Source organism: Heterodontus francisci, chromosome 36, assembly GCF_036365525.1.
Source record: "Heterodontus francisci isolate sHetFra1 chromosome 36, sHetFra1.hap1, whole genome shotgun sequence".
Classification (NCBI taxonomy): Eukaryota; Metazoa; Chordata; class Chondrichthyes; order Heterodontiformes; family Heterodontidae; genus Heterodontus; species Heterodontus francisci.
The window spans coordinates 32574574-32602144 of record NC_090406.1 but is presented as its reverse complement, the minus strand read 5'-3'; the positions used below and the strand labels follow the sequence as shown (position 1 = coordinate 32602144).

At 43.8% G+C, this 27571-nt stretch overlaps 1 protein-coding gene across 3 annotated transcripts in view; it reads right to left on the bottom strand.

The window, feature by feature from the left end:
- The window catches only part of wdr18 (WD repeat domain 18), a 208027-nt gene that overhangs the window by 57212 nt on the left and 123244 nt on the right, over positions 1-27571 (bottom strand). For all 3 annotated transcript variants that reach the window (XM_068016467.1, XM_068016466.1, XM_068016468.1), the window contains 2 exons: positions 25758-25822; positions 19773-19897 (listed from right to left, as the gene is read on the bottom strand). In XM_068016467.1, coding sequence (XP_067872568.1) covers positions 19773-19897; positions 25758-25822 — 190 coding nt within the window. The remainder of the gene's footprint in view (positions 1-19772; positions 19898-25757; positions 25823-27571) is intronic.

Sequence of the window (27571 nt, the reverse complement as noted above, 5' to 3'; positions counted from 1 at the left end):
GTGGAGATAAAAAGAACATCTGGAAATACAAGAAATATGAAGTAAAAAAACAGAAAATGCTGAAAATTTTAGCTTAATGCTTTCATAGTCACTGTTCTCTTAGAAGCAAAGCTACTGAAATACGTGAACCTTTGGTGAACGTTGACTACTGAAATACACTTCAGGGTTGTGTTTTTCAATTTCCATGATGGGACTAATCAATCAGATATAGGGACAGATCTGCCTTTTATGAACAAGAAGGATCACATTAAAATGAAAGCCATACTTCAAAGTGAATACAGAAATAGGCCAGAGGAGCCACCTATCCAGGAATAAGGCTTCCAAGGTCAGTAGAGATTGACGTGGGATGTTGAAAGAACAAAAGATTTAGACGTTGATGGATGAACTGAGGCATCAGAACAGAGACAATATAAAAGTGTTGAATGGGTTTTAATTAAACCATTAGACTACCACTGGAACAGTCAACATTTTCAATTTGGCTCTCTGTAGGTTTTAGCGGCATTTGGTTAAGAAACTGAAGGCTGAGATGCAAGGCATTCCAGATCTGCAGCTACCACTCTCAGGCAAACTTCTCCTTTTCTTTCCTTTTTCTTTAAACTGTTGCAGTCTTTTCTAATTAATTCTTCATAGTCTTGCAGTTTAGAAATCAGATGAACTCAATAGAGTCTTCCATAGAATAAGTTATTAATGTCATTCTGTTGCTGACTATTGACATTGAGAGTTACTACCACAGGCTAGACATCCCCACTCTCCAACCATCTCTTCCCACCCTGGGCAAAAGAAAAACTGATACATCTCTGATGAACACTGACCAGAAAGGAAAGCAAGGAAGGACAGACTTGCACTTTATATCACGCCTTTTTACATCCTCATGACTCCCGAAATGTTTTGAAGGCAATAAAATACTTCTGAAGTGTTGCCACACTTGTTTTGAAGGCAAACATGGCAACCAATTTGCAAGGTCCCTCAAACAGCAATGAGATAAATGCCAAATTACTCTGATTTTGCTAATGTTGGTTAAGGGATAAATAAAAGAACCCTCATGCTCGACTACAAATAGTGTCATGGGATATTTTAAAGTGAACGGACGGACACAGCCTGGATTTAACGTCTCACCCAAAAGACTGCACTTCCGACAATGCAGCGCTCCCACTGCACCACATTGAAGTGTCAGTCTCAATCATCTGATCCAGTTCCCGGAGTGTATCCAGATCAATTAATTTGCTGACAGATCCATCAAACCTACATCTGGTATGGAAAAGACAAATTGGATTTGCATGGTAATTTATTGGAGTTAGTGTCCTTTGTGAAAATTGAACCCAAACCATGTGATAAAACTCAGACCAGGAGCACACTGCCACTATAGCCCTCTACTACAAGAGGGGCAGTTATATTTTGTGTTGAATTGGCCGGTCTCAGTTGGAGCACTAGCTGCAATTAACTTCACCTTTGGACTGTGGAGATTGGGAGAAGATAAGCAAGCCAGTGCTCATACTCAGCACCCAAAAACCACTGCTGTGAAGCGTGCATTTTGAAGTTGATGCCCCCTTCAATTCAAAAGCCTGCCAATTCTCACTGTTTCGGAACACACAAGAGCTTGTGGCAGGTAGCAGAAAATGCCAGTTGCCTGTGGAACTGAACCCCATCAAGGCTCAGAACTCAAAAAGGGAAAGGAAAAATACTGGAAGTGGACATAATTCCAGACCACACCTTGCGCTATCCCAGTTAAATAAGGATACAAAAGGGGAATTTTATTTAAAATTGCATAATTCAAGTTGCAGATAAAACAGTTTTACTTTAAGAGTTGGTTTGAACAGAAAAACAAAAAAAAGTCCTAATCTCAACTAAAATAACATTACCGTGGAGCTCATATTCTACAGGACATCAGTTACTCTAGAATACAATAAAAATAATTACTCTCCAAACATGCGATTGTTGGTTTTTGTTTTACAAGTATACAAAGATAAAAAGCAATCAGATTAACCTCAGTGTTAACATTTTACAACATGCAAACCATGCTATGAAGGCGACAAAGTAGTTTAGTCTCATTTTATTTGCAACTACAATAATAATGCTGCTTGAAGCCATTGTTATGTAACTAGATCATTAATGGAGGGATTAATGGAGCACAGTACAAGGTCACCTTATGTGACTGGGGTGCACTGCAGTTACTGAAATGAACTTGTTTATGAGCAGAGCTTTTTGCTGTTAAGGCAGGGTGAAGGATAATAGAAATTTATGGTGGGATCTATGCATGGATCAGACCTGTTCAGTGGCAGAATTTCAGAACTTGCTATATCTACCAGTATTGCATGTTAATATTTTAGAGTCATACAGTTATACAGCACAGAAACAGGCCCTTCGGCCCAACGCGTCTGTGCCAGCCATCAAGCACCCATCCGATCTAATCCCATTTTCCCACACTTGGCCCATAGCCTTGAATGCTATGGCGTTTCAAGTGCTCATCTAAATACTTCTAAAATGTTGAGGGTTCCTGCCTCTATCACTCCTTTTGGCAGTGTGTTCCAGATTCCAACTACCCTCGGTGAAAAAAATTCCTCCTCAACTCCCCTCTAAACTTCCTGCACCTTACCTTAAATCTATGCCCCCTGGTTATTAACCCCTCCACTAAGGGAAAAAGTTTCTTCCTATCTATCCTATCAATGCCCCTCATAACTTTGTATATCTCAATCAGGTCCCCCCTCAGCCTTCTCAGCTCCAAGGAAAACAACCCCAGTCTATCCAGTCTCTCTTCATAGCTCAAATGCTCCAGCCCAGGCAACATCCCAGTGAATCTCCTCCACATCCTCTCCAGTGCAATAACATCCTTCCTATAGTGTGGTGACCAAAACTGTACACAGTACCCCAGCTGCGGCCTAACCAGCATTTTACACAGCTCTAACATAACCTTCCTGCTCTTATATTCTATGCCTCGGCTAATAAAGGCAAGTATCCCATATGCCTTCCTAACCACCTTTTCTACCTGTGCTGCTGCCTTCAGTGATCTATGGACAAGCACCCCAAAGTCCCTCTGACCCTCTGTACTCCCTAGGGTTCTACCATCCACTGTATATTCCTTTTCCTTGTTAGTCCTCCCAAAGTGCATCACCTCACACTTCTCAGGATTAAATTCCATCTGCCACTGCTCCGCCAATCTTACCAGCCCAACTATATAGTCCTATAATCTAAGGCTTTCCTCCACACTATTTACAACACCTCCAATTTTCGTGTCATCTGAGAACTTACTGATCATACCTCCTATATTCACATCTAAATCATTAACGTACATTACAAACAGCAAAGATCCCAGCACCTATCTCTGCGGTACCCCACTGGTTACAGGCCTCCATTTGCAAAAACAACCCTCGACCATCACCCTCTGCCTCCTTCCACTAAGCCAATTTTGGATCCAATTTGCCAAATCACCCTGGATCCCACGGACTCTTACCTGCTTATCGAATCTCCCATGCGGGACCTTACCAAAAGCCTTACTGAAGTCCATTAGACTACATCAACTGCTTTACCTTCATCTACACATTTAGTTACCTCCTTGAAATTTTCACAGGAACATTAGGTTTATTTGGTCCCAATTACATGAAAATGGTAGCTCTGGTGTCCCTCTGCGAAGCCCAAGAAGATCCTGCTAATATTTACTAACTTCTCAAGACTACCTTGCCTGTAGCAGTTATATCAGGTTTATCCAGAATGACGAAGCAGAAAACCAAAAGCTACAGCCCAAGCAGGGGAATTATTCCAGTCTGATTCAATAAACCCTATCGCAAAACTCAGGACGGGAGAATCGCTTAACCCACACTTTTAAACACAAGACGGACTGAGCCGTGAGAACGCAGAGTTAAGTGTGTGGCAAGGCAATGCTTATCTAGATTTAGGTAGCAGAGGTCAATCTTGCCATGGACACCAGGATTTTATTTAACCTCCCTAGACTTTCTAAAATAATTGATATCTGAACCAAAGATTTTAAGCAGCTTTTGCAAATGGTACACAGCGAACAGATGGATAATCACGCCAGTTTCTAGTCTGAAATATTTAATAAAATTATATTTCACAGTTTCCCCACAGCTGAGCTGTTTGCCCAGGCACAGATGAATAGTCTATATGCAGAAACAAATCCACTTTGCTGTCCAGCACAAGAACATTGGTCTGGATTTTGCTGTAAAAATAACGGCGAGGCTAACAACATTCGTCCGGTAATGCATGTGTAAATAGGACAGCAATTTCCAGCTACCATACATGCGCTAAATGCGGAAATCCAAAAGCTGCATGAAAATATCACGCCATTCAAATGTATTGAAGTAAGTGAGGTATCTGTACTAATCTAACAGACAAGAATTAAACACACCAAAAAAATTTAGGCTTGTCCATTCCAGTCAAAGTATGCTTTTAACAGCATGTTAAGTCTTAATTACTGCCAAACAACTTTTCTGGCAACTTGTTGTGCAAAAGCCCATATGAAGTTTATGGGCAAATGCAAGTTAACGAGTAGCTGATGCCATTTCTTCTCCACTCAACAAAATATGGACCATTCACATCCACCTGTAACCAAAATAGCACCTCTGTTGGTGGCAAATGGGCAATATAAATATGGCACTAAATGCATCAGTGGCAGAGTTCACCAATTAACCTCTCTGAACATAAGAAATAGCAGGAGTAGGCATTTTCCCCCCTTCGCTCTTGCTCTGTCATTCAGCAAGATCATGGCTGAGCTTCTACCTCAACTCCACAAACCCACACAATCCCCACATCCCTCGATTAGTACCCAAAAATCTTATTGACCTCTATCTTGAATATACTCAATGACTGAGCTCTCTAGGGCAGAGAATTCCAAAGATTCACAACCCCTTGAGGGAAGAAATTTATCATCTCAATACTAAATGGCCGACCCCTTATTCTGAAACTGTGGCCTGTGTTCTAGATTCCCCAGCCAGGGGAAACATTTTCTCAGCATCTACCCTAGCAAGCCCCATAAGAATTTTATGTTTTAATTAGATCACCTCTCATTCTTCTAAACGCCAGGGAATATAGGCCTAGTTTACTTAATCTCTCCTCATACAGCAATCCCCTCATCCCAAGAACCAGTAGAGTGAACCTTTGTTGCATTCCCTCTAGGGTAAGTATGTCTTTCCTTAGGTAAGGAGACCAAAATTGCACACAGTACTCCTGGTGTGGCCACACCGATACTCTGTTCATTGTAGTAAGACTTCTTTACTCTGATACTCCAATCTCATTGTAACAGAAGCCAACATACCATTTGCCTTCCTAATTTCTTGATGTACCTGCATGTTAACTTTGAGTGATTCATGTACAAGGACACCCAGGTCCCTCTAAATGCAAACATTTCCCAGTTTCTCATCATTCAAAAAATATTCTGATTTTTCATTTTTCCTACTGAAGTGGATAACTTCACACTTCGCTACATTGTATTTCATCTGCCATGTTCTTGACCACTCACCCCAACTATATCTCTCTGCAGCCTCTTTGCGTCCTCCTCACAGCTTACTTTGCCATCTAATTTTGCATCATCAGCAAACCTGGATGCATTACATTCAGTCCCCTCATCTAAGTCATTAATATAGCTTGTAAATAGCTAAGCCCAAGTACTGATCCTTGCAGTACCCTGTTAGTTACAACTTGCCAACCTGAAAATTTCCCATTTAATCCTACTCTGTTTTCTGTTCATTAGCTGATTGTCAATCAATCTAGTATATTACCTCTCATCCCATGAGTACTAATTTTGTGCAATAACCTTTTGTGTGGGACCTTCTGAAATTCTTCTTGAAAATCCAAATACATTACGTTCACTGGTTCACCCTTATCCATCTTACCAGTCATACCCTCCAAAAAAATCTAAAAGATTTATCAAACACAATATTCCTTTCATAATTATGTGATGACTCTGCTTAATCACATCATTTTCTAGGTTCCCTGTTATTGCCTTCTTAATGATAGTAGTAAGCAAAATACTAGAAACTGATATTGGGCTAACTGGCCTATAGTTCCCCGTTTTCTCTCTTCCTCTTTTCTTAAATAACAGGATTAAGCTTGCTACCTTCCAATCCTTGGAAAGTGTTTTAGAATCTAAGGAATTCTGGAAGACCAAAAACAATGCATCCACTTTCTCGAGCTAATTCTTTTAAAACCCTAGGATGCAGGTTGTCGGGTCCAGGGGGACTTGTGCCACTTAATTCCATTAATTTCTTCAGCACTATTGTTTTTACTCATACAGATTTCTCTAAGTTCCTCATTCTTGCTAGATCCTTGGCTCCCCATTATTTCTGAAATGTTTTTGAACACAGATACAAAGTATTTATTCAATGCTTCTGGCATTTCCTATTCCCCATTATAAATCGATCTGTCTCTGCCTCTAATGGGCCCACATTTACTTCCACTAATCTCTTACCTGACAATACCGTCCCTTATCACTACGACATTCTTATCACTCCCCTCACTTGAATGGCCTCCTGTACCATGGTGCTATGGTCAGTTTGCCCATCTACTCTGCAGTCCTTGATCTCATTAAGTACTTCGTACCTGCTAGTAAGTCAAGGGCTTAGGCTCCTCCATTACTACATCCTGGATTCCTATACCTGCCTGACTTGCAGTCACAGCCTCCTGTCCTTGATCACCGACCAACTCTAAAGTTCTACTTAACTTAAGGGGTGTGATGGTTTCCTGGAACAAAGTGTCCAGGTAACTCATCTCCTCCCTAATGCTCTGCAATGTCTGCAGCTTAGACAACTTCTCAACATCCGAGCCAAAATTCCTCAAGCTGCAGACACTTACCGCGCGTATGGTTGTCTGGGATTGCAATGTTCTCCACAAACTCTCACATGCTGCAGTTAAGGCATACCATCTGTCCTGCCTTGTCTATCTAACCATATTTATTTATTCAATTAGTTTATCAATTTTTTAACTGAATCCATTATCTTGGTTTTATTAAATAATTGGTTTATCTAGTTTAAGTTACTAATTTAGTAAAGTAATAGCAAGTTACAGTTTCCCAGCTAAGAGACAAAAGAAAAACTCACCAGATACTGGAAGTTAAAAAAATATAGCAGACTGTGGCTTTCAGGACCATTTGAAGTTGTGACTCCACTGTCTTCAATGGAGCTGCTCCAAGATGATCTCTCAGTGCGTAGCCAAGCAAGAAGGGGACTCAACTCAAATAAAATAAAATTGGCTTTTTGAAAAAGTAGTCGCCGATTAAAATTCTCCTGAACCTAATATTTTCTTCGATAAAATGTGATAAATGGAATTCTCTTCCCCAGAACGCAGTGGAGGCTGGGCCATTGAATACATTCAAGGCGGAGTTAGATAGATTTTTGATTGACAAGGGAGTCAAGGGTTTTGGGAGTGTAGACAGGAAAGTGGAGTTAAAGCCACAGTCAGATCAGTCATGGTCTTATCGAATGACAGAGCAGGCTCGAGGGGCCAATTGGCCTACTGCTGTTGCTATTTCTTGTGTTCTTGTGATGGTATGTTGAACAGAAAGTACTCCCCCTAGACTTTGCTTTCCCTTTAAGAAGTAACTAGTTTTGTAAAGCTTGACCTGAATTTGAAATCAATCCACGGGATGGGGAGATCGTGGATGTGGGAAGCAGGATTTACAGGGTTAGCATGTTGAGCCTGGAGAAACATTCTTGCTCCTCCTGCCCCCACATGCAGTTTTTTTTAAAGACACTTAGCTGATGGATCCAGCCCTTCTCACTTCCTCTTGCTCAAGACAAGATGGGTTTGTGAATAGAAATCCTCTTAAAATGAAGGCACACAGCCTCCTTAAAAGGTTTCAATGCCTGACCCAGCTCTTCAAAGTGGATTGGTTGCCTGCCCCTTGTCCCGCCTCTGTTAAAACCAGAGTAGGCGGGGTTGAGGTGGTTTGGGGTCCTGCTTCAGATTTTTTAAATTTTAACTTCCCAACACACACACCCATTTTGGAGGGTTAAAATTACCCCCAATTTCTTGCGCCGACAGGTGTCCTTTGTCAGAGTGATGCAGCTCTCAATATAGGGCAACATTTGGTAGCAGTCAGCTCTGTTGGATTTTGGGGCTTTTCTCTGGGCTCCTCACAATTGTTTCCCTACTTAGTAATGTTTTAGTCTATTTGCAGACTTTATTGAACCAATGTGGTTACTTCTCATTAAAAACACATGGTGGGTAAGGTCAGAGAAAAAAAATTAACAGGCACTTAGAGAGGTTTGAGTTAATTAAGGAGAACCAGCATAGATTTGTAAAAGGCAGATCATGCTTGTCTAATCTAACTGGATTTTTTGATGAAATAACAGAGAAGGTTGATGAAAGGAAATCAATGGATGTTGTCTGTATGGATTTTATTTATTTTTTATTTATTTAGAGATACAGCACTGAAACAGGCCCTTCGGCCTACCGAGTCTGTGCCGACCATCAACCACCCATTTATACTAATCCTATATTAAATCCCATATTCCTACCACATCCCCACCTTCCCTCAATTCCCCTACCACCTACCTATACTAGGGGCAATTTATAATGGCCAATTTACCTAACAACCTGCAAGTCTTTGGCTGAGGGAGGACACCGGAGCACCCGGCAAAAAACCACGCGGTCACAGGGAGAACTTGCAAACTCCACACAGGCAGTACCCAGAATTGAAACCGGGTTTCTAGAGCTGTGAGGCTGCGGTGTTAACCACTGTGCCGCTTTTTAAGAAAGTGTTTGATGTAGTACCACATAAAAGGCTGCTTAACAAAATTGAGGCTCATGGAATAGGAGGGTCAATGTCAGCTTGGAAAAAAAAATTGGCTCAAGGACAGAAAACAGCAAGTCGTGGTAAATGGTTGTGTTTCAGACTGGAGAATGATACAAGCTGGTGTTCGCCAAGGTTCAGTGCTTTTTTAATATATAAATATAAAAAAATAAATGACTTGGATCTTGGAATACAGAGTAAATTTCAAAATTTGCTTATGATACTAAACAAGGAGGTGTGGCAGACAGTGAGGATGATACCAATTGACTGCAACAGGACATAGATAGGCTAGCAGAATAGGCAGACAAGTGGAAGATGTAATTTAATACAGAGAAGTGTAAGGTGATGCATTTTGGCAGAAGAGATAGGGAGAGTCAAAATAGACTTAATGGTCGGAATTTTACGCCACCCCAGCGAGCCAGATGGTGGCGGGGGGGTGGTGTGGCGTAAAATTAAGCGCGAGGCTCCGGGAAGCCTTCCTAACCCGCTCCCGCTTCCGCCCCACTTCATGTAAGGGGGGGGGGGGGGGGGGGGGGGGGGGGGGAGGGCGGGGGCAAAAAACAGGTTGCCAGCCCCAGGCCAATCAAGACCATTAAGTGGCCACTTAGGGGCCTTCGCCTGCCTCTACGGGGATTTTACCCATAGCAAGCAGGCATCCTGAAGACGTGAAAGATTGTCTGGAGACACCTGGCAGCCTCTCAGCGCACCGGGGGGGCGCCCCTGACAATTAGACACCAGGTGCCCAATTGAGGGTTGCACCCATTTCCCCAACCACCCCAGGACCCAAAATGCCCCCCTTCCCCCCCAAATGACTACCCTTGCCTCGTCGGGGCCCGACCGATTACCCCCTGCGAGGCAAACCAAACTTACCTGCACTCCTGGCTCCACATCCTCGGTTGGGCTGCAGTCCCAGCAGTGGCCACCGCTCTCAAGGTGCTGCTGGGACTAAGAGCTGCTGACCTGATGATTGGCTGGCAGCTCAATGAAGCGGGACTTCCTCCCTCAAGCAGGTGGAAGTCCCGCCTCAGAACAATGCCGGACAGATCCCCGGGCTAGGCGGAAGCGGGTTTGCCACCGACTTTTACTTTGGTGGCCAGCTCCTGTCCAACCGATGTAAAATCCAGCCCAATGGCACAGTTCTGGAGAGTCTACGGGACAGAGGGACCTGGGGGTTCAGTGCATAGATCTTTGAAGGTGACAGAACATATTGAGAGAGCAGGTAGCAAAGCATATAGGATCTTGGGTTTCACAAACAGAGATACTGAGTACAAAAGTACAAACAGTGTCACTGGCAAGACCGGCATTTACTACCCACCCCTAATTGCCCTTGGGCAGAACCGCTGCGGTTCATGCGTTTTAGCTCCACCCACTGTGTTTTTTCTGTAGCGGTTTGATACAACTGGATGGCTTGCTGCGGCACTTCAGAGGGCAGTTAAGAGTCAAACTCATTGACTGGAGTCATGTGTAGGTCAGACCGCGTTAGGACGGCAGATTTCTTTCCCTGAAGGACATTAATGAATCAGATGGGCTTTTACAACCATCTGGTAGTTTGATGATTATTAATGAGAATAGCATTTTATTCCAGATTTATTAATTTAAATTCCCCCATGCCATGGTGGGACTTGAACTCATGTCTGCGGAGCATTAGTCCAGGCCTCCGGATTACTAGTCTAGTAATATTACCACTATGCTACGTCCCGCTAAAGCACTAGAGCATGGCGTCCAGTTCTGGTCACCACACTTTGAGAAGGATGTGAGGGTCCTTGAGCAGAGGAGATTTAACAGAATGGTTCCAGGGATAAGGGATTTTAGCTACAAGGTTAGGCTGGAGAGGCTGGGGTTGTTGTTCTTGCAGCAAAGATGATTGAGGGGAGATCTGATAGAGGTGTACAAGATTACACAGGGGCATTGAGGATATATGACAGCATCCTGTAATACGCTACACAGGGGCTTTGGGAATATATTAGAAAAAAGGGGCGGCACAGTGGCGAGCACCGCAGCCTCACAGCTCCAGGGACCCGGGTTCGATTCCGGGTACTGCCTGTGTGGAGTTTGCAAGTTCTCCCTGTGTCTGCGTGGGTTTTCTCCGGGTGCTCCGGTTTCCTCCCACAAGCCAAAAGACTTGCAGGTTGATAGGTAAATTGGCCGTTATAAATTGTCACTAGTATAGGTAGGTGGTAGGGAAATATAGGGACAGGTGGGGATGTTTGGTAGGAATATGGGATTAGTGTAGGATTAGTATAAATGGGTGGTTGATGTTCGGCACAGACTCGGTGGGCCGAAGGGCCTGTTTCAGTGCTGTATCTCTAATCTAATTAGGCCAGGTTTAGATAAGGTAGACAAAGAAAAGCTGTTCCCATTAGTTGCTGGTGCAGGGATTGGGGGCACAGATTTAAGATTTTGGGCAGGAGATGCAGGGGTGATGGTAGGAAAAACATTTTTATGCAGCAAGTGGTAATGACCTGGAACTCGTTGCCTACGAGGATGGTGGAAGCAGACAATGAATGATTTCAAAAGGAAATTGGATTGGCACTTGAGGGAAATAAACGTGCAGGGCTGTGGGAATGGACTTGATAGGCCGAATGGCCTCCTTCTGTACCATTACGTTGATGACACAGAATGTGTTATAGCAAATGTGTATTGCTCCATCAATCTAGTGGTGATGTTGGGGAGCTTATATAAAATTACCAATAAAGTCAATGAATTTCAGAAGTCCCTGTATGAAATATATATAAAAGTTACTTTACTTCCTAAAAGACTGCAGTGTTTGATTGTCAAAATCTAAAGAGATAGAATTGTACAACAGCTACAATTCTGAAGATAGAATACTGCATGGAGTCTTTCTTTCCAAAGAACAAAGAACAGTACAGCACAGGAACAGGCCATTCGGCCCTCCAAGCCTGCGCCGATCTTGGTGCCTGCCTAAAATAAAACCTTCTGCACTTCCGGGGTCTGTATCCCTCTATTCCCATCCTATTCATGTATTTGTCAAGATGCCTCTTAAACGTCTCTGTGGTACCTGCTTCCACCACTTCCCCCGGCAACAAGTTCCAGGCACTCACCACCCTCTGTGTAAAGTACTTGCCTCGCACATCCCCTCTAAACTTTGCCCCTCTCACCTTAAACCTACGTCCCCTAGTAACTGACTCTTCCACCCTGGGAAAAAGCTTCTGACTATCCACTCTGTCCATGCCGCTTATAACTTTGTAAACCTCTATCATGTCGCCCCTCCACCTCCGTCGTTCCAGTGAAAACAATCTGAGTTTATCCAATCTCTCCTCATAGCTAATGCCCTCCAGACCAGGCAACATCCTGGTAAACCTCTTCTGTACCCTCTCCAAAGCCTCCACGTCCTTCTGGTAGTGTGGAGACCAGAATTGCACACAACATTCTAAGTGTGGCCTAACTAAAGTTCTGTACAGCTGCAGCATGACTTGCCAATTTTATTACTCTATGCCCCGACCGATGAAGGCAAGCATGCCGTATGCCTTCTTGACTACCTTATCCACCTACGTTGCCACTTTGTGACCTGTGGACCTGTACGCCCAGATCTCTCTGCCTGTCAATACTCCTAAGGGTTCTGCCATTTACTGTATACTTCCCACCTGCATTAGACCTTCCAAAATGCATTACCTCACATTTGTCCGGATTAAATTCCATCTGCCATTTCTCCGACCAAGTCTCCAACCGATCTATATCCTGCTGTATCCTCCGACAATCCTCATCACTGTCCGCAACTCCACCAACCTTTGTGTCGTCCGCAAACTTACTAATCAGAACAGCTACATTTTCCTCCAAATCATTTATATATACTACAAACAGAAAAGGTCCCAGCACTGATCCCTGCGGAACACCACCAGTCACATCCCTCCATTCAGAAAAGCACCCTTCCACTGCTACCCTCTGTCTTCTATGACAGAGCCAGTTCTGTATCCATCTTGCCTGCTCACCTCTGATCCAGTGTTACTTCACCTTTTGTACCAGTCTGCTATGAGGGACCTTGTCAAAGGCTTTACTGAAGTCCATACAGATAACATCCACTGCCCTTCCTTCATCAATCATCTTCGTCACTTCCTCAAAAAACTAAATCAAATTAGTGAGACACGACCTCCCCTTCACAAAACCATGCTGTCTCTCGCTAATAAGTTTGTTTGCTTCCAAATGGGAGTAAATCCTGTCCCGAAGAATCCTCTCTAATAATTTCCCTACCACTGATGTAAGGCTCACCGGCCTATAATTTCCTGGATTATCCTTGCTACCCTTCTTAAACAAAGGAACAACATTGGCTATTCTCCAGTCCTCTGGGACCTCACCTGTAGCCAATGAGGGTGCAATGATTTCTGTCAATGCCCCAGCAATTTCTTCCCTTTGCCTCCCTCAGTATTCTGGGGTAGATCCCATCAGGCCCTGGGGACTTATCTACCTTAATGCTTTGCAAGACACCCAACACCTCCTCCTTTTTGATAACGAGATGACTGAGACTATCTACACTCCACTCCCTTTGCTCATCATCCACCAAGTCCTTCTCCTTGGTGAATACTGATGCAAAGTACTCATTTAGTACCTCGCCCATTTCCTCTGGCTCCACACATAGATTCCCTTCTCTGTCCTTAAGTGGGCCAGCCCTTTCCCTGGTTACCCTCTTGCTCTTTATATACGTATAAAAAGCCTTGTGATTTTCCTTAATCCTGTTTGCCAATGACTTCTCATAACCCCTTTTAACCCTCCTGACTCCTTGCTTAAGTTCCTTCCTACTGTCTTTATATTCCTCAAGGGATTCGTCTGTTCCTAGCCTTCCAAATGCTTCCTTTTCCTTTTTGACGAGGCTCACAATATCCTGCGTTATCCAAGGTTCCCAAAACTTGCAAAACTTATCCTTCTTCCTCACAGGAACATGCTGGTCCTGGATTCTAATCAACTGACGTTTGAAAGACTCCCACATGTCCGATGTTGATTTACCCTCAAATAGCCGCTCCCAATCTAAATTCTTCAGTTCCTGCCTAATATTGTTACAATTAACCTTCCCCCAATTTAGCACCTTCACCCGAGGACTACTCTTACCCTTATCCACAAGTACCTTAAAACTTATGGAATTGTGGTCACTGTTCCCGAAATGCTCCCCTACTGAAACTTCGACCACCTGGCCGGGCTCATTCCCCAATACCAGGTCCAGTACGGCCCCACCCCTAGTTGGACTAACTACATATTATTTCAAGAAGCCCTGCTGGATGCTCCTTACAAATTCTGCCCCATCACTAGTACTGTCCCTAGCACTAAGTGAGTCCCAGTCAATATAGGGGAAGTTAAAATCACCCACCACTACAACCCAGTTACCGTTACATCTTTCCAAAATCTGTCTACATATCTGCTCCTCTACCTCCCGCTGGCTGTTGGGAGGCCTGTAGTAAACCCCCAACATCGTGACTGCACCTTTCCTATTCCTGAGCTCCACCCATATTGCCTCGCTGCATGACCCCTCCAAGGTGTCCTCCCGCAGTACAGCTGTGATATTCTCCTTAACCAGTAATGCAACTCCCCCACCCCTTTTACATCCCCCTCTATCCCGCCTGAAGCTTCTAAATCCTGGAACATTTAGCTGCCAATCCTGTCCTTCCCTCAACCAAGTCTCTGTAATAGCAACAACATCATAGTTCCAAGTACTAATCCAAGCTCTAAGTTCATCTGCCTTACCTGTTATACTTCTCGCATTGAAACAAATGCACTTCAGACCACCAGTCTCGCTGTGCTCAGCAACATCTTCCTGCCTGCTCTTCCTCTTAGTCTTACTGGTCTTATTTACTAGTTCCCCCTCATTTATTTCACTTGCTGTCCTACTGCTCTGGTTCCCACCCCCCTGCCACACTAGTTTAAACCCTCCCGAGTGATGCTAGCAAACCTCGCAGCCAGGATATTTGTGCCCCTCCAGTTTAGATGCAACCCGTCCTTCTTGTACAGGTCCCATCTGTCCCTGAAGAGATCACAATGGTCCAGATATCTGAAACCCTCCCTTCTACACCAGCTGTTCAGCCACGTGTTTATCTCCACTATCTTCCTATTTATAGCCTCACTGGCACGTGGCACAGGGAGTAATCCCGAGATTACAACCCTAGAGGTCCTGTCTTTTAACTTTCTCCCTAACTCCCTAAACTCCCCCTGCAGGACCTCGTCACTCTTCCTGCCTATGTCGTTGGTACTGATGTGTACCACAACCTCTGGCTGTTCACCCTCCCCCTTCAGAATGCCCCCTGTCCGTTCAGAGACATCCTTGACCCTGGCACCAGGGAGGCAACATACCATCCTGGAGTCTCTTTCACGTCCACAGAAGCGCCTATCTGTGCCCCTGACTATAGAGTCCCCTATAACTATTGCTCTTCTGCGCTTTGTCCCCCCCTGCTGAACAACAGTGCAAGCCGTGGTGCCACTGCTCTGGCTGCTGCTGTTTACCCCTGATAGGCCATCCCCCCAACAGTATCCAAAACTGTATACTTGTTAGAGAGGGGGATAGCCACAGGGGATTCCTGTACTGACTGCTTGCCCCTTCTAGTGGTCACCCATCTATCTGCCTGCACCTTGGGTGTAACCACTCCTCTAAAACTTCTGTCTATGACACTTTCTGCCACCTGCAAGCTCCTAAGTGCTGCTCCAACTGATCCATGCGGTCTGTGAGGAGCTGCAACTGGGTACACTTCCTGCAGATGCAGTCGTCCGGAACGCTGGAAGCGTCACGGACCTCCCACATCTCACAGGTGAAGCACTTCACCCCTCTAACTGACATTTCTAGCACTATTTAATAAATAAAAATACTTATTAAATCCTTATTAAATTGTTATAATTAACGATATGGTCCCTAGTGCTAGATTCCTACTATAAATATTAAATGCTGACTAAATACAGTAATCTCCTCCCTCTGGTTTAGTTACTCTACTTAATAATTCGTTAATTCGGGTTTTAATCAATTTTTATCAATGTTTTATTTTCAAATTCAGTACAAATTCCCTACCGGCCAATCAGGTCACAGCTTTCCTGTGACATCACTTTTCCCTTGCTGAATTTCAGATTCTGAATGGGAGTTATTTCATGGGTACTTGTCAGGTACTGATACCTTACCCAAGTGGCTAATTGATTTTGAATCTAGACGGAGTGTAATTAGGCTTCTTAACTGTGCAGAGCATTGTGGCTGAACTTGAACCAGCTCTCATGCATTGCTTACATGCAAACACTTCCAGCAGAGGTCACATTATAGGGACAAGAAATAATTACTGTATCCCTCCTTCCTCCCCCACACTTCACTGAACTAGGGATGCCTACGCAAGTGTAGCGTCACTACTTCGATCAGATAAATTAGTATTGACCTTGCATAGAACCTGGGACTTTCCTGATCTATCTGGCACAATGCCATGTCAAGCTCATTTACATACTTCTTTCCATACAGAATTTGAAGCAAAGACCCATAGGAGAGCTCCAAATTATCAAGAAAAACAAAACACAAATGACATCTCAGGCAAACAATAAGACACAAACATTTGAGTAAAGGAAGACAGGATCAGTAAGCGATCACTTAGAGGGAATTTAGAAAATAATGAAGATAACAGGTGCCAAGCTTCCCCCAATAAGAGATGATAAAAAGTATTTATCCATTCTTAAAACTAGTCTCCCACCTTCTCGCCTCCATAGTTTGTCTTTTGCTTTACTCATTTAACCTCCTCATGATCTCTTGTATGGGGGAGACGGTGGCATAGTGCTAATGTCACTGAACTAGTAATCCAGGGGCCTCGGCCAATGACCTGGGGACACAGGTTCAAATCCCACCACGGCAGCTGGTGCAATTTCAATTCAATTAGCTAATTTCATGGCACTATTACTGAAACTATCATCGATTGTGTAAAAACCCATCTGGTTCACTCATGTCCTTCAGGGAAGGAAACCTGCCGTCCTTACCTGGTCTGCCCTACATGCGACTCCAGGCCCACAGCAATGTGGCTGTCTCTTAACTGCCCTCTGAAATGGCCTAGCAAGCCACTCAGTTGTCAAGGGCAATTAGGGATGGGCAACAAATGCTGCCAGCAACACCCACATCCCATGATAGAATTAAAAAAAAACTTAATGGCATACTGGTCCAAAGTCCTGCAACTAGGCCTCCTCTACAATAACATCCAATTGGGACCAAGAGGGCCATCTATACAGTGCTGTTTTCCTGACTATTTATATCACATTTGCCACTTTTGGCTCACTTTGCCTTCTCCATGTATCTGACATACCATTAAACCTGCACGTTTATTGTCTTTCACAATGCACATAGGCATAGGGACCACAATGGATCAAACGCCAACCTACTACAAACTTAAATGAGATGTATTGCTTGCAGGATCCAAAGTAAATTCAGAAAAATTTCCATTCATGATGTATATATAAAGCAGCATAAATGAGGGCATAAAAACTGAATCAGGACAAAATTACCAATTTGGTGATTAGCTCTAAATCAGAATAGCCGTTTAAGGTTGCTTTGAAAAAAATTCAAATCCTGTAATCAGCAACCAGCTGTAAAATACAATCTTCAACCATTACAGGCTTTGTTAAATATCAAATAATTGAATAAAATCATCCCTGGAAAAGAGCAGTCCCTGAAGGGATGCTTTTAACAATTTAGCTATCATATTACTGATTAATTTAATACATTCCACAAATTACATTGCTCCAGACCTTCCCACTGTTATCTCTGAAATTACATTTCCCCATTTTCTCAGTTATGAAACCACTAAAGTTAGTTGTAAGGAAATTTTATGTCACATCTTTTAAGACATAAATACGATGAGCAACACGCAATCTGCATAAAGCTATAACCTTAGCAGCCAGAGGGGAGCTAGAGAGATTACAAGTGAAGAGGTTTTATAGATTTCTGTTTGTTAGTTCCCTCTCTCTTTTGAAGGTATTGACTCTGACTGTCGACAGCCTGTGTGTGTTTCAGCAGCCATCTGATACCTCCTTCAAGTCCATACCGGTCCTTACTCAACGCAAGCCCAATTTAGCAGGAGTCACTGGATTCTTATCAGGACCAGGAACTGTCTGTTTTTTCTCACAGTAGCCCTGAGGGGAACTCCAATGCCCCAAATGAAGTCAGCTAACTCAGGAGAGACAATGGCCGTAATTTTGCAGTGGGTGGGGTGGGGGGAGACGTCCACAAACCAAAGAGTCGGTGGCGACCCCGCCTCCGCCTGGCCTGGGGATCCAGACTGGAATTTACGGTCCCCAAGCTCTTAATTGGTCTTGGGCGGGATTTCCACCTCATTGAGGCAGGAAGTCTCGCCTAATGGAGCTGCTGGCCAATCAATGGGCCGGCAGCACCACTGGGAGCGGTGGCTGCTGCTGAGACTGCAACCCAGCTGAAGAACGAAGATGGCGGGGAGCACCAGAAAATGGGTACGATTCTGGGGCCTCGCTGGGGCAATTGGTCAGGCCCCGGCGAGGCAAGGGGGTTGGTTAGGGGGAGCGGGGGGCATTGGGGGTGGTTGGGGCGGCCCACTGTTGGGCACAGGGTGCCTGATAAGTAGGGGGCCCCCGCCATCCCCAGGCCATCAGAAGACTGCCTATTTTTATCAGGCAACTTTTCTGAGGCCTCAGCCGCCTGCCTGCCAACCGTAGAATTCTCGTGACGGTGGGCCTTGAGTGGGCGTTAATTGGCCACTTAAGGGCTTTGATTGGCCTGGAATGGGTGGGTAATTTCCTGCCGTCACCGCCCCTCCTAAATTGGTGCCGGAAGCGGGAGCAGGTCGGGAAGGGACCCCAACCTCCCACTCCATTTCCCCCGCCACCAACCTGCCCTTTTGGGGCACGTAAAAGTCTGGCCAATGTGTCAAATCTCTGACTTTTATCTACATAGCTCAGTGCTGGATGTCAAAACTGTAGCATCTTCCATTTGTGCATTTCAATGCACAAACTGTATTTTCCCATGGGTCGATTTATCGTTTTTCAATTTCACAAATGGTGGACTGGAAAATGCCATTACCTTACTGGTGGAAAAAGGTTGCTCTATTGAGGATTTTTTTGGCGATCACATATCAAAGTTAAAATAATCCAAAGGAGATGCACAGGAGTGAGAAATAATAGGCCATCACTAAGCAGTGCGAGTGGAAACAAGAGCACAAAGTAGAGATCCAGCATAAAAGGGAGCAGGCTGCGGCCTTTGCATTGCTTGTTCCTCTGGGGGATTTCAGTTTTTAAAATGGCACTTGAAATATTCTGTCTGTTTATTTGCCCTCATGAGGCTCTATGGCACACAATTGTTTTTGGACACACATGGCTTTCACTTGTCAAACCAGCAAGGGAATGAATAATGTAGTGTGTTGCATCAGAGAATGGTCAATGGGGTGGGGCCAAACCAAACTCAAATCTTGAAGTCACCAAATTAGTATAATTTTAATAATTTCAAGTTTTGCACTTTTACAACTTTGAGCAGCAATCACTGAGCAGGATTATGAATCATGACAGATATTTTTCCCCCTCGAGCCCTGGGTCACTGAGGCCAATTGCTATGCTTCGTGGTGTTCAGCTAGTTTACCAAAACATTTAGAACTCCAATTCCACTTTCCAGAGAGTACGCATAAAATAACCCAATTTAGCACAATCCAAACCTCAGTCACTTTAGCCATTTATTCTGCAGCTGAATGCAAGTTAAAAACATAAGACATCATATTAGGAATTATGTAACAAGGGGTTAATCTGTGAGATTGCCCTGTTTTGCTATCTTTACCTGAAATGAAGCATGAGATTGGTGGAAAGAAATTAGTATTGAAAGCAGGAATAGCTGGAAGCATTTCATACTTGGACCAGGTTTATGCATTTGGTGACTGTAAGATTCTCCTTGACAGAAGTGAGGACAATGGAATTACAAATGGAACATTGGAAAAGCTGCCCTGCCAAAGTGCATAAATAATACTACACAATTACCCTGGATAGAACATGATGAGTGCTTAAGTATACAGGAAACGTCCAAATGTGCTCAAGCACCTCGGTTTAACAAACATTCTAGCCTTACCTTTATGATTGATTGTTCTCAGACACTGTTTGCTTTGAATGTCCCACAGTCTCACCGTCTCATCGTGTGATCCTGAAATCAGCAATGTTCCATCCATGGAGACCGACAGACAGGTCACCTGATTTCTAAGGAACGAAGTTCCAGTTTAAGTTCAATATTGAGAAATTACAAGATTCAAATAATACCCCGCCGTTCCCACTCCTAACTATTTTTCTGCTCCTCTCCTGCCTTTGGCACTTACTGGGACATTGTTCTATCAGCACTAAACACCCTCACCCCAAATTGGCATTCTCCATGCATGTGAGCCAAACAGCAAGTGACAGCAGGTTATTCTACCATGAAGGGAATCACAGCAGAATCCAATCCTGTCCTCACATGCAAACTTTCCAGTAGGTGGATAACAAGAATGAGAACCCTGGCACATTTTTCCCTCCCACATGCAGGGTTCTGGGATTCAGTGAGTTTCATACTCCTGCTCCTACCAAGACCAACTAACAAATTCAGTGAGAGTGGGGTGAGTTTGAGGCAGAGGAGAGGGCAAGGAATAGACATGGGGATAGATTTGACACACACCCCATCATAGAACTGGTTCTGTAAATTGGTTACCAAATTTAGAAACTATATGATTTTCAATTCCATTGATTTGAATGGGAAGAAAAAATTAACAAAGCCAGTTTCACACCCAAAATCTGTTCCTTAGAGAGCTGTGGTGGGGGGAGGGGGAGGGAAACTAAAGCAGACAGGAGAGAAGAGGGGACAAAAAGAAAAGAGGAGGGTGCAGAGAGAAAAGTGGGGGCAAAGAAAATGCCAATAGAGAGTGCTGTTTTTAAGCTAGTTGGAGGCCCTGATCACTGAAGGAGATGCAGAAAAAGGGATGCGTTTCCCCCAATGCATCTTTGGAGAGTCAATTTTATCTGGTTCACAATTAGCATGTTACAATTAGTGCTCAATTATCTTTTAAAAAAAATTTTTTACAGAGACAGACTGCTGGCAGCTCCTCGGCTCTTAAACTTGGAAAGCCTGTAACACTTTAGCTGTGTCAACTAATAGGGTGAGATACTATAGGATTCATGTACTATGTATGGACGGCACTGCTGCACAATGGTGCAAATAAGGAGTAATTAAAATGAAATTGCACCAAAGTCCTATTTAAATGTCAGAGTTATAACTTGGGCCCATGTATTTGGGTCAGTTACCAGAGGGCTGATTAGAACTGCTGACCTCCTGAATGCAGTGAAACTCATGAAAAATTTTTTAAAAAGGTCTCTTCATTTAGATAATAACGAATATTAGCTATTTCCATTTGGCATTACAATTTTTCGACTTACATTAGCATTACAAGAGTCAGTCTGGCTCAGTTGGTTGCACTCTCACCACTGAATCAAAGTTCTGGGTGAGAGCCCCACACCAGAACTTGAAGATAATCTGGGCTCACTTGACAATGTAGTACTGAGTACTGCAATGCCAGAGATTCTGTCCTTTAGATGAGGTATTAAATCAAGGCCCTGTCTGCCTTCTCTGATGCTTCTGGTGGATGTTACATGGCACCAACTGAAAAGTACTAACACGTTCCCCCAGTGCCATGGCCAACAATCCTCCTCAACCAATACAAAGACATACCAAATGCTGATTATGGCCATTCATCTCTTACGGCGTGCAAAATGCATGGTGTTTCCCTAAATAGCAACTTTTGCTGCACTTCAAAGCAATTCACAATATGTGAAGATGCGATAAGATACTATATGACTGTAAACCTTCCTTTCAAATCAATGAAGGATTGTAAATTATTTAAAAGGCACTTTTATATCATTCTGCAGCTGCCAAGACACATAATATGGGCCTCCCACACTAGTAAATCCACTGAAATTTTCTCTGGGACTCCCTAGTTGCCACCAGTGTTAATGGGCTAGTAAACATGCTACTGCATCATCACACACATGGGGGGAATTTTATTCTCTCCCCGCGTCCCGTTTGGGGACAGGGAGAGCATATAATCGGGTGGGATGGTGGCGGGAGGGGAACACTCCACCATCATCCCACCTCCACCCAAATTAAGTCCGGGGCGGTAAGGCCCCGTGAACAGCCGTCAACTGAAGTGGAGACTTAATGGACACTTAATGGCCTCAGCCCGCCGCTGCCAGCATTAGCCAAGCAGTGGGCAGGCCTGTTGTTGCACAGGGAGCATGGCAAGTAAATGGGTTGCTTGCCGGCTCCAGTGTGGGGGGTCCCTCATTCAAAGGCACTTAGTGCCTGAACAAGGGACTTGGCATTGGGAAGGGGGACCCGGTAAGAGCCACATCCCCTGCCCTTGCTGCCACCTTCCTGACAATCCCTCCCCTGCACCCCCACCCCTCAAATCCCCTGCCGTCCTGATTTACCTGTGGCCTGGTTCCAGTGCCTCCAGTGATTGCTCTACCAGCAGCAACCACTGTCTCTGCAGTGGCGCTGCTCGGTTAAGAACAACGAACAGTACAGCACAGGAACAGGCCATTCGGCACTCCAAGCCGGCTCCGATCTTGATGCCTGCCTAAACTAAAACCTTCTGCACTTCCGGGGACCGTATCCCTCTATTCCCATCCTTTTCATGTATTTGTCAAGATGCCTCTTAAACGTCATTGTCGTACCTGCTTCCACCACTTCCCCCGGCAGCAAGTTCCAGGCACTCACCACCCTCTGTGTAAAGAACTTGCCTCGCACATCCCCTCTAAACTTTGCCCCTCTCACCTTAAACCAATGTCCCCTAGTAACTGACTCTTCCACCCTGGGAAAAAGCTTCTGACTATCCACTCTGTCCATGCCGCTTATAACTTTGGCATCTACGGAACTGCACCTCAAGCGAGGGTCAATGATTTTAGATAGGGACAGAATTGGGTGGTGGGACAGGAAACGAAAGAACAGGTAATGAAAATGTGCAAGCTTATGCTGCTTAATATCAAATGCTGTGTTAAACTCCAGAAGAAATCGTTCAATGCAGTCATAGAGTTATACAGCACAGAAACAGGCCCTTCGGCCCATCGTGTCTGTGCCGGCCATCAAGCACCTAACTATTCTAATCCCATTTTCCAGCACTTGGCCTGTAGCCTTGTATGCTATGGCGTTTCAAGTGCTCATCTAAATATTTCTTAAATGTTGTGAGGGTTCCTGCCTCTCATCTTCAGGCAGTATGTTCCAGATTCCAACTACCCTCTGAAAAGTTTTTTCCTCAAATCCCCTCTAAACCTCCTGCACCTTACCTTAAATCTATGTCCCCTGGTTATTGACTCCTCCGCTAAGGGAAAAAGTTTCTTCCTATCTAACCTATCAATGCCCCTCATAATTTTGTATACCTCAATCACATCTCCCCTCAGCCTTCTCTGCTCCAAGGAAAACAACGCTAGCCTTTTCAATTTCTCTTCATAGCTGAAATGCTCCAACCCAGGCAACATCCTGGTGAATCTCCTCTGCACCCTCTGCAGTGCAATCACATCCTTCCAATAGTCTGGTGCCCAGAACTGTACACAGTACTCCAGCTGTGGCCTGACTAGCGTTTTATACAGCTCCATCATAACCTCCCTGCTCTTATAGTCTATGCCTCGGCTAATAAAGGCAAATATCCCATATGCTTTCCTAACCAACTTATCTACCGATGCTGCTGCCTTCAATGATCTATGGACAAGTACACCAAGGTCCCTCTGACCCTCTGTACTTCCTAGGGTCCGACCATCCATTGTATATTCCCTTGCCTTGGGCGGCACAGTGGCGCAGTGGTTAGCACCACAGCCTCACAGCTCCAGCGACCCGGGTTCGGTTCTGGGTACTGCCTGTGTGGAGTTTGCAAGTTCTCCCTGTGACCACGTGGGTTTCCATCGGGTGCTCCGGTTTTCTCCCACAGCCAAAGACTTGCAAGGTTGATAGGTAAATTGGCCATTGTAAATTGGCCATTGTAAATTGCCCCTAGTGTATAGGTGGTAGGAGAATGGTGGGGATGTGGTAAGGAATATGGGATTAACGTAGGATTAGTATAAATGGGTGGTTGTTCGTCGGCACAGACTCGGTGTGCCGAAGGGCCTGTTTCAGTTCTGTATGACTATGACCGTGACTATGACCTCCCAAAATGCATCATCTCACACTTCTCAGGATTAAATTCCATTTGCCACAGCTCCGCCCATCTATATCGTCCTGTAATCTAAGGCTTTCCTCCTCAGTATTTACGACACCACCAATTTTCGTGTCATCTGCGAACTTACTGATCACACCTCCTATATTCACGTCTAAATCATTAATTGGCCTTTATAGCCACTCCAGGTGCTGCTTCACAAACCACTGACCACCTCCAGGCGCGTATCCATTGTCTCTCGAGATAAGGAGGCCAAAAAGAAAAAAAAATGTACTCTACAAACAGCAAGGGTCCCAGCACCAATCTCTGTGGTACACCACTGGTCACAGGCTTCCACTCGCAAAAACAACCCTTGACCATTACCCTCTGCCTCCTGCTACTAAGCCAATTTTGGATCCAATTTGCCAAATTGCCTGGATCCCATGGCCTCACCTTCTTAACCAATCTCCCATGCGGGACCTTATCAAAAGCCTTACTGAAGTCCATATAGACTACATCAACTGCTTTACCCTCATCTACACATTTCGTCACCGGCTCAAAAAACTCAATCAAGTCAGTCAGACACGATCTCCCCCTGACAAAGCCATGCTGACTATCCCTGATTAACCCTGCCTCTCCAAATGGAGATTAATCCTGTCTCTCAGAATTTTTTCCAAAAGTTTCCCAACCACTGATGTTAGACTCACCAGCCTGTAATTACCTGGTTTATCCCTGCTACCCTTCTTAAATAATGGAACCACATTCGCTGAGCTCCAATCCTCTGGTACCTCTACCTGTGCTGCTGCCTTCAGTGATCTATGGACAAGTACACCAAGGTCCCTCTGACGCTCTGTACTTCCTAGAGTTCTACCATCCATCGTATATTCCCTTGCCCCTGCAATCTCCTCCCTTGCCTCACATAACAGCCTGGGATACAGCTCATCTGGGCCTGGGGATTTATCCGCTTTTGGTACAGGCTGTCCTGGGAACAGTAGAAAAATGACTGCAGATGTATAAAATGGAATACAATCGCGCTGCAGATTCTGACTTTTGCAGAGCACAACACTGGAAAAAAAATGCAGAGTTTGTGCAACCACTGTTAATTCTTTAAAAAAAAACACACACACATGTAGGGGTCTCGTTAGCAGGACATACCAGAATTATATTAGAATTTTCTATCCTATAATGGATCTAACTTTTGTCCCTCTCCACATTTCCATTTGCAGTCCTGTAGAAATAAATAACTTGTACCAGTTATGTTTTAGGACAGGACAGCCCTTTAGTGACATCACATAATTGTCAAGAGAAACCTACCAAAAACATATAGTCCCTGATAGATGGTTGAAGTGCATGTGGCTTTCACTGTTTTGTTTTTGCTCAGTCCTACATACCATTGCAGTACATCCCTGACGACTTATGTGACTCATAGGAAAGTAACGAGTGGTATCAATATTCTGAAGTTTTTTAATCTTCCCAAAATTCCATGGGATTTTTTTCCCAAGGCTGAGGGGGAAAGGAAAGAGAAAGGAATTTACCTGGAATTTTTAACAAAAAGATTCTGATTTGTTACTATTAAAGAGGAATTGTTTCCATATGAAAACATCACATGGCCTTTTTGCTGGACAGAAAAAAATAGGACCTGCTTTCACTTTAAACAAAATCAGCAATAAATTCAATGATGCAATGTCCAGCAGGTCAGAGAAAAATGATAAAACCTAAATTTATTTGGGAGTACGGAGGGGTGGTTAGAAAATGGATTCAGACATTAATTCTATCTTGTCCTAAGCAAAACTGCCTGCAATTTCCATTACTGTAAAGAAAAACTCCACAGTGAGGAAACTACAGGAGCTCACGTGTTTAAGCTACATACTGGGATTCTGATGGCAAATAGTTAATAAGCAGTTCTTTACCGATGTCCCTTGAAAATCTGACTGCCATCTTTGTCAGTCTGAAAGTTCTTCTCTCTCTGAACAGGCTGCAAACAAGCACAATTCATTATTAGTATATCAGTCCAGGATGAGCCAAATATTTCTTGAGGTATGAACTTGCAGGTAAACAGAAAATAAATTAATACTGCTTTTTAAAAATAATTCTGAAGTTTCACAGCTCCACAACTGCTATGCTGACCATCAATCTAAGTACGGGAGAATGCAAATAATCCCAAACAGTCTTGCACACTTTTCCCATGACCATTTTCAGAGGGGTATCAGTGAGGTCTGCAAGCAACCTGTCTTTCCTGTTGGGGTATGAACAGGAGAAGGAAAAATAGCAAGGACAGCATGCCCACAATCAGGAGAGCCCACCTTTACATCAGGACTGAAAAATTAGGGATGATTGAAGCAAAGATGCACTTGTGCTGAGTGTAAAGTTCAAACAGCTCTAACCCATGTTCCCCCCGCATTAAGGTAAACTTATACTTTCCAATATCCCAGCCAGAAGTGGCACTAATTGAGGAATTCATAAATACAATTGCCTTTCACTAGATTAAAGACTCAAAGCTATAAAACAAAACATTTTTCTTTAAAATAAAAACTTTATAAAAATTCATTTCTATCATGAGAATAAAGACAATCATGTAGTGTTCTGCAACTGTAAATTGCACCCAAGATAAGGAACAAATGAAGAATTCCCATTGGGAGTAAGATATGTACAGCTGTAGCTCTACGCAACAAAATTTGCTTTGGCAACACTCAGCAGGTCTGGGAGCATCTGTGGAGAGAGAAACAGAGTTAATGTTTCAGATCTGTGACCTTTCATCCTTCTGATGAAAGGTCACAAACCTGAAACATTAACTCTGTTTCTTGCTCCACAGATGGTGCCAGACCTACCAAGTGTTTCCAGCACTTTGTTTTTATTTCAGATTTCCAGCATTTGCAAATTTTGCTTTTATTATAATTTGCTTTGGGTCATCTCGATTCCTGAGATTTCAAAGGACATTAGAAAAGAAACTTACACATTATAAGTTAATAGCAGAAAAAAGGAGACATGGGAAGGCGGTGACCCTGAATTAAAAGGAATCTGTTTGAAAGGGATATTTTCTGCCTCCTCAAGACTGCTTTTCCCAGTCTCCATTTCCAGGTTTCTTTCTCTCATTGACCGATACATTGCACTTGCTGGTTCTATCTGTATTCGGGCGCAAAAACTATCAGTTCCCCTCACTAATTCTGAGGCAGTCACATCACATCAGTGCTGTCACCAGAATTATTTAGTGCAATATACTGCAGGGAAATATCATTTTTAAACCCATAACACTTTAATAGTCCATGATGCTTTAATTCGTCCCATAATGCTCCCAAAACAGCACTGCCATTGCCAGTAACAGATCTGTATGTACACTCCAGGACATCACCTCCAGCTTAAAATATTCCCTTCACAGAGCTCAAGTTTGGAGGACAGAATCTTCAATCTAATTTTTGCATTCAAACAGGATCTACTATGAAAAATTTCTCACATTTGTAATTACAATTTCTTGAAATCTGAATGACAGTACTGAAGATTGTGCACCATAGCTCACTGCTAGTTCTAAAAACAGCGTGGGTAGAAATCAAAAATTAATAGTCACAAAGCACAATCCCTACTCTAGCACCAACAGCGAGTGATGAATGGTTAGGTTTTCTGACTTTAAAGTTATAGCCCAAATACAACACTGCTCAGAATGAGAGCCACCTCAGCATCAAGCACAGCAGTCACAGTCTGAACAAAATATAAAAACACTCATGCTCCT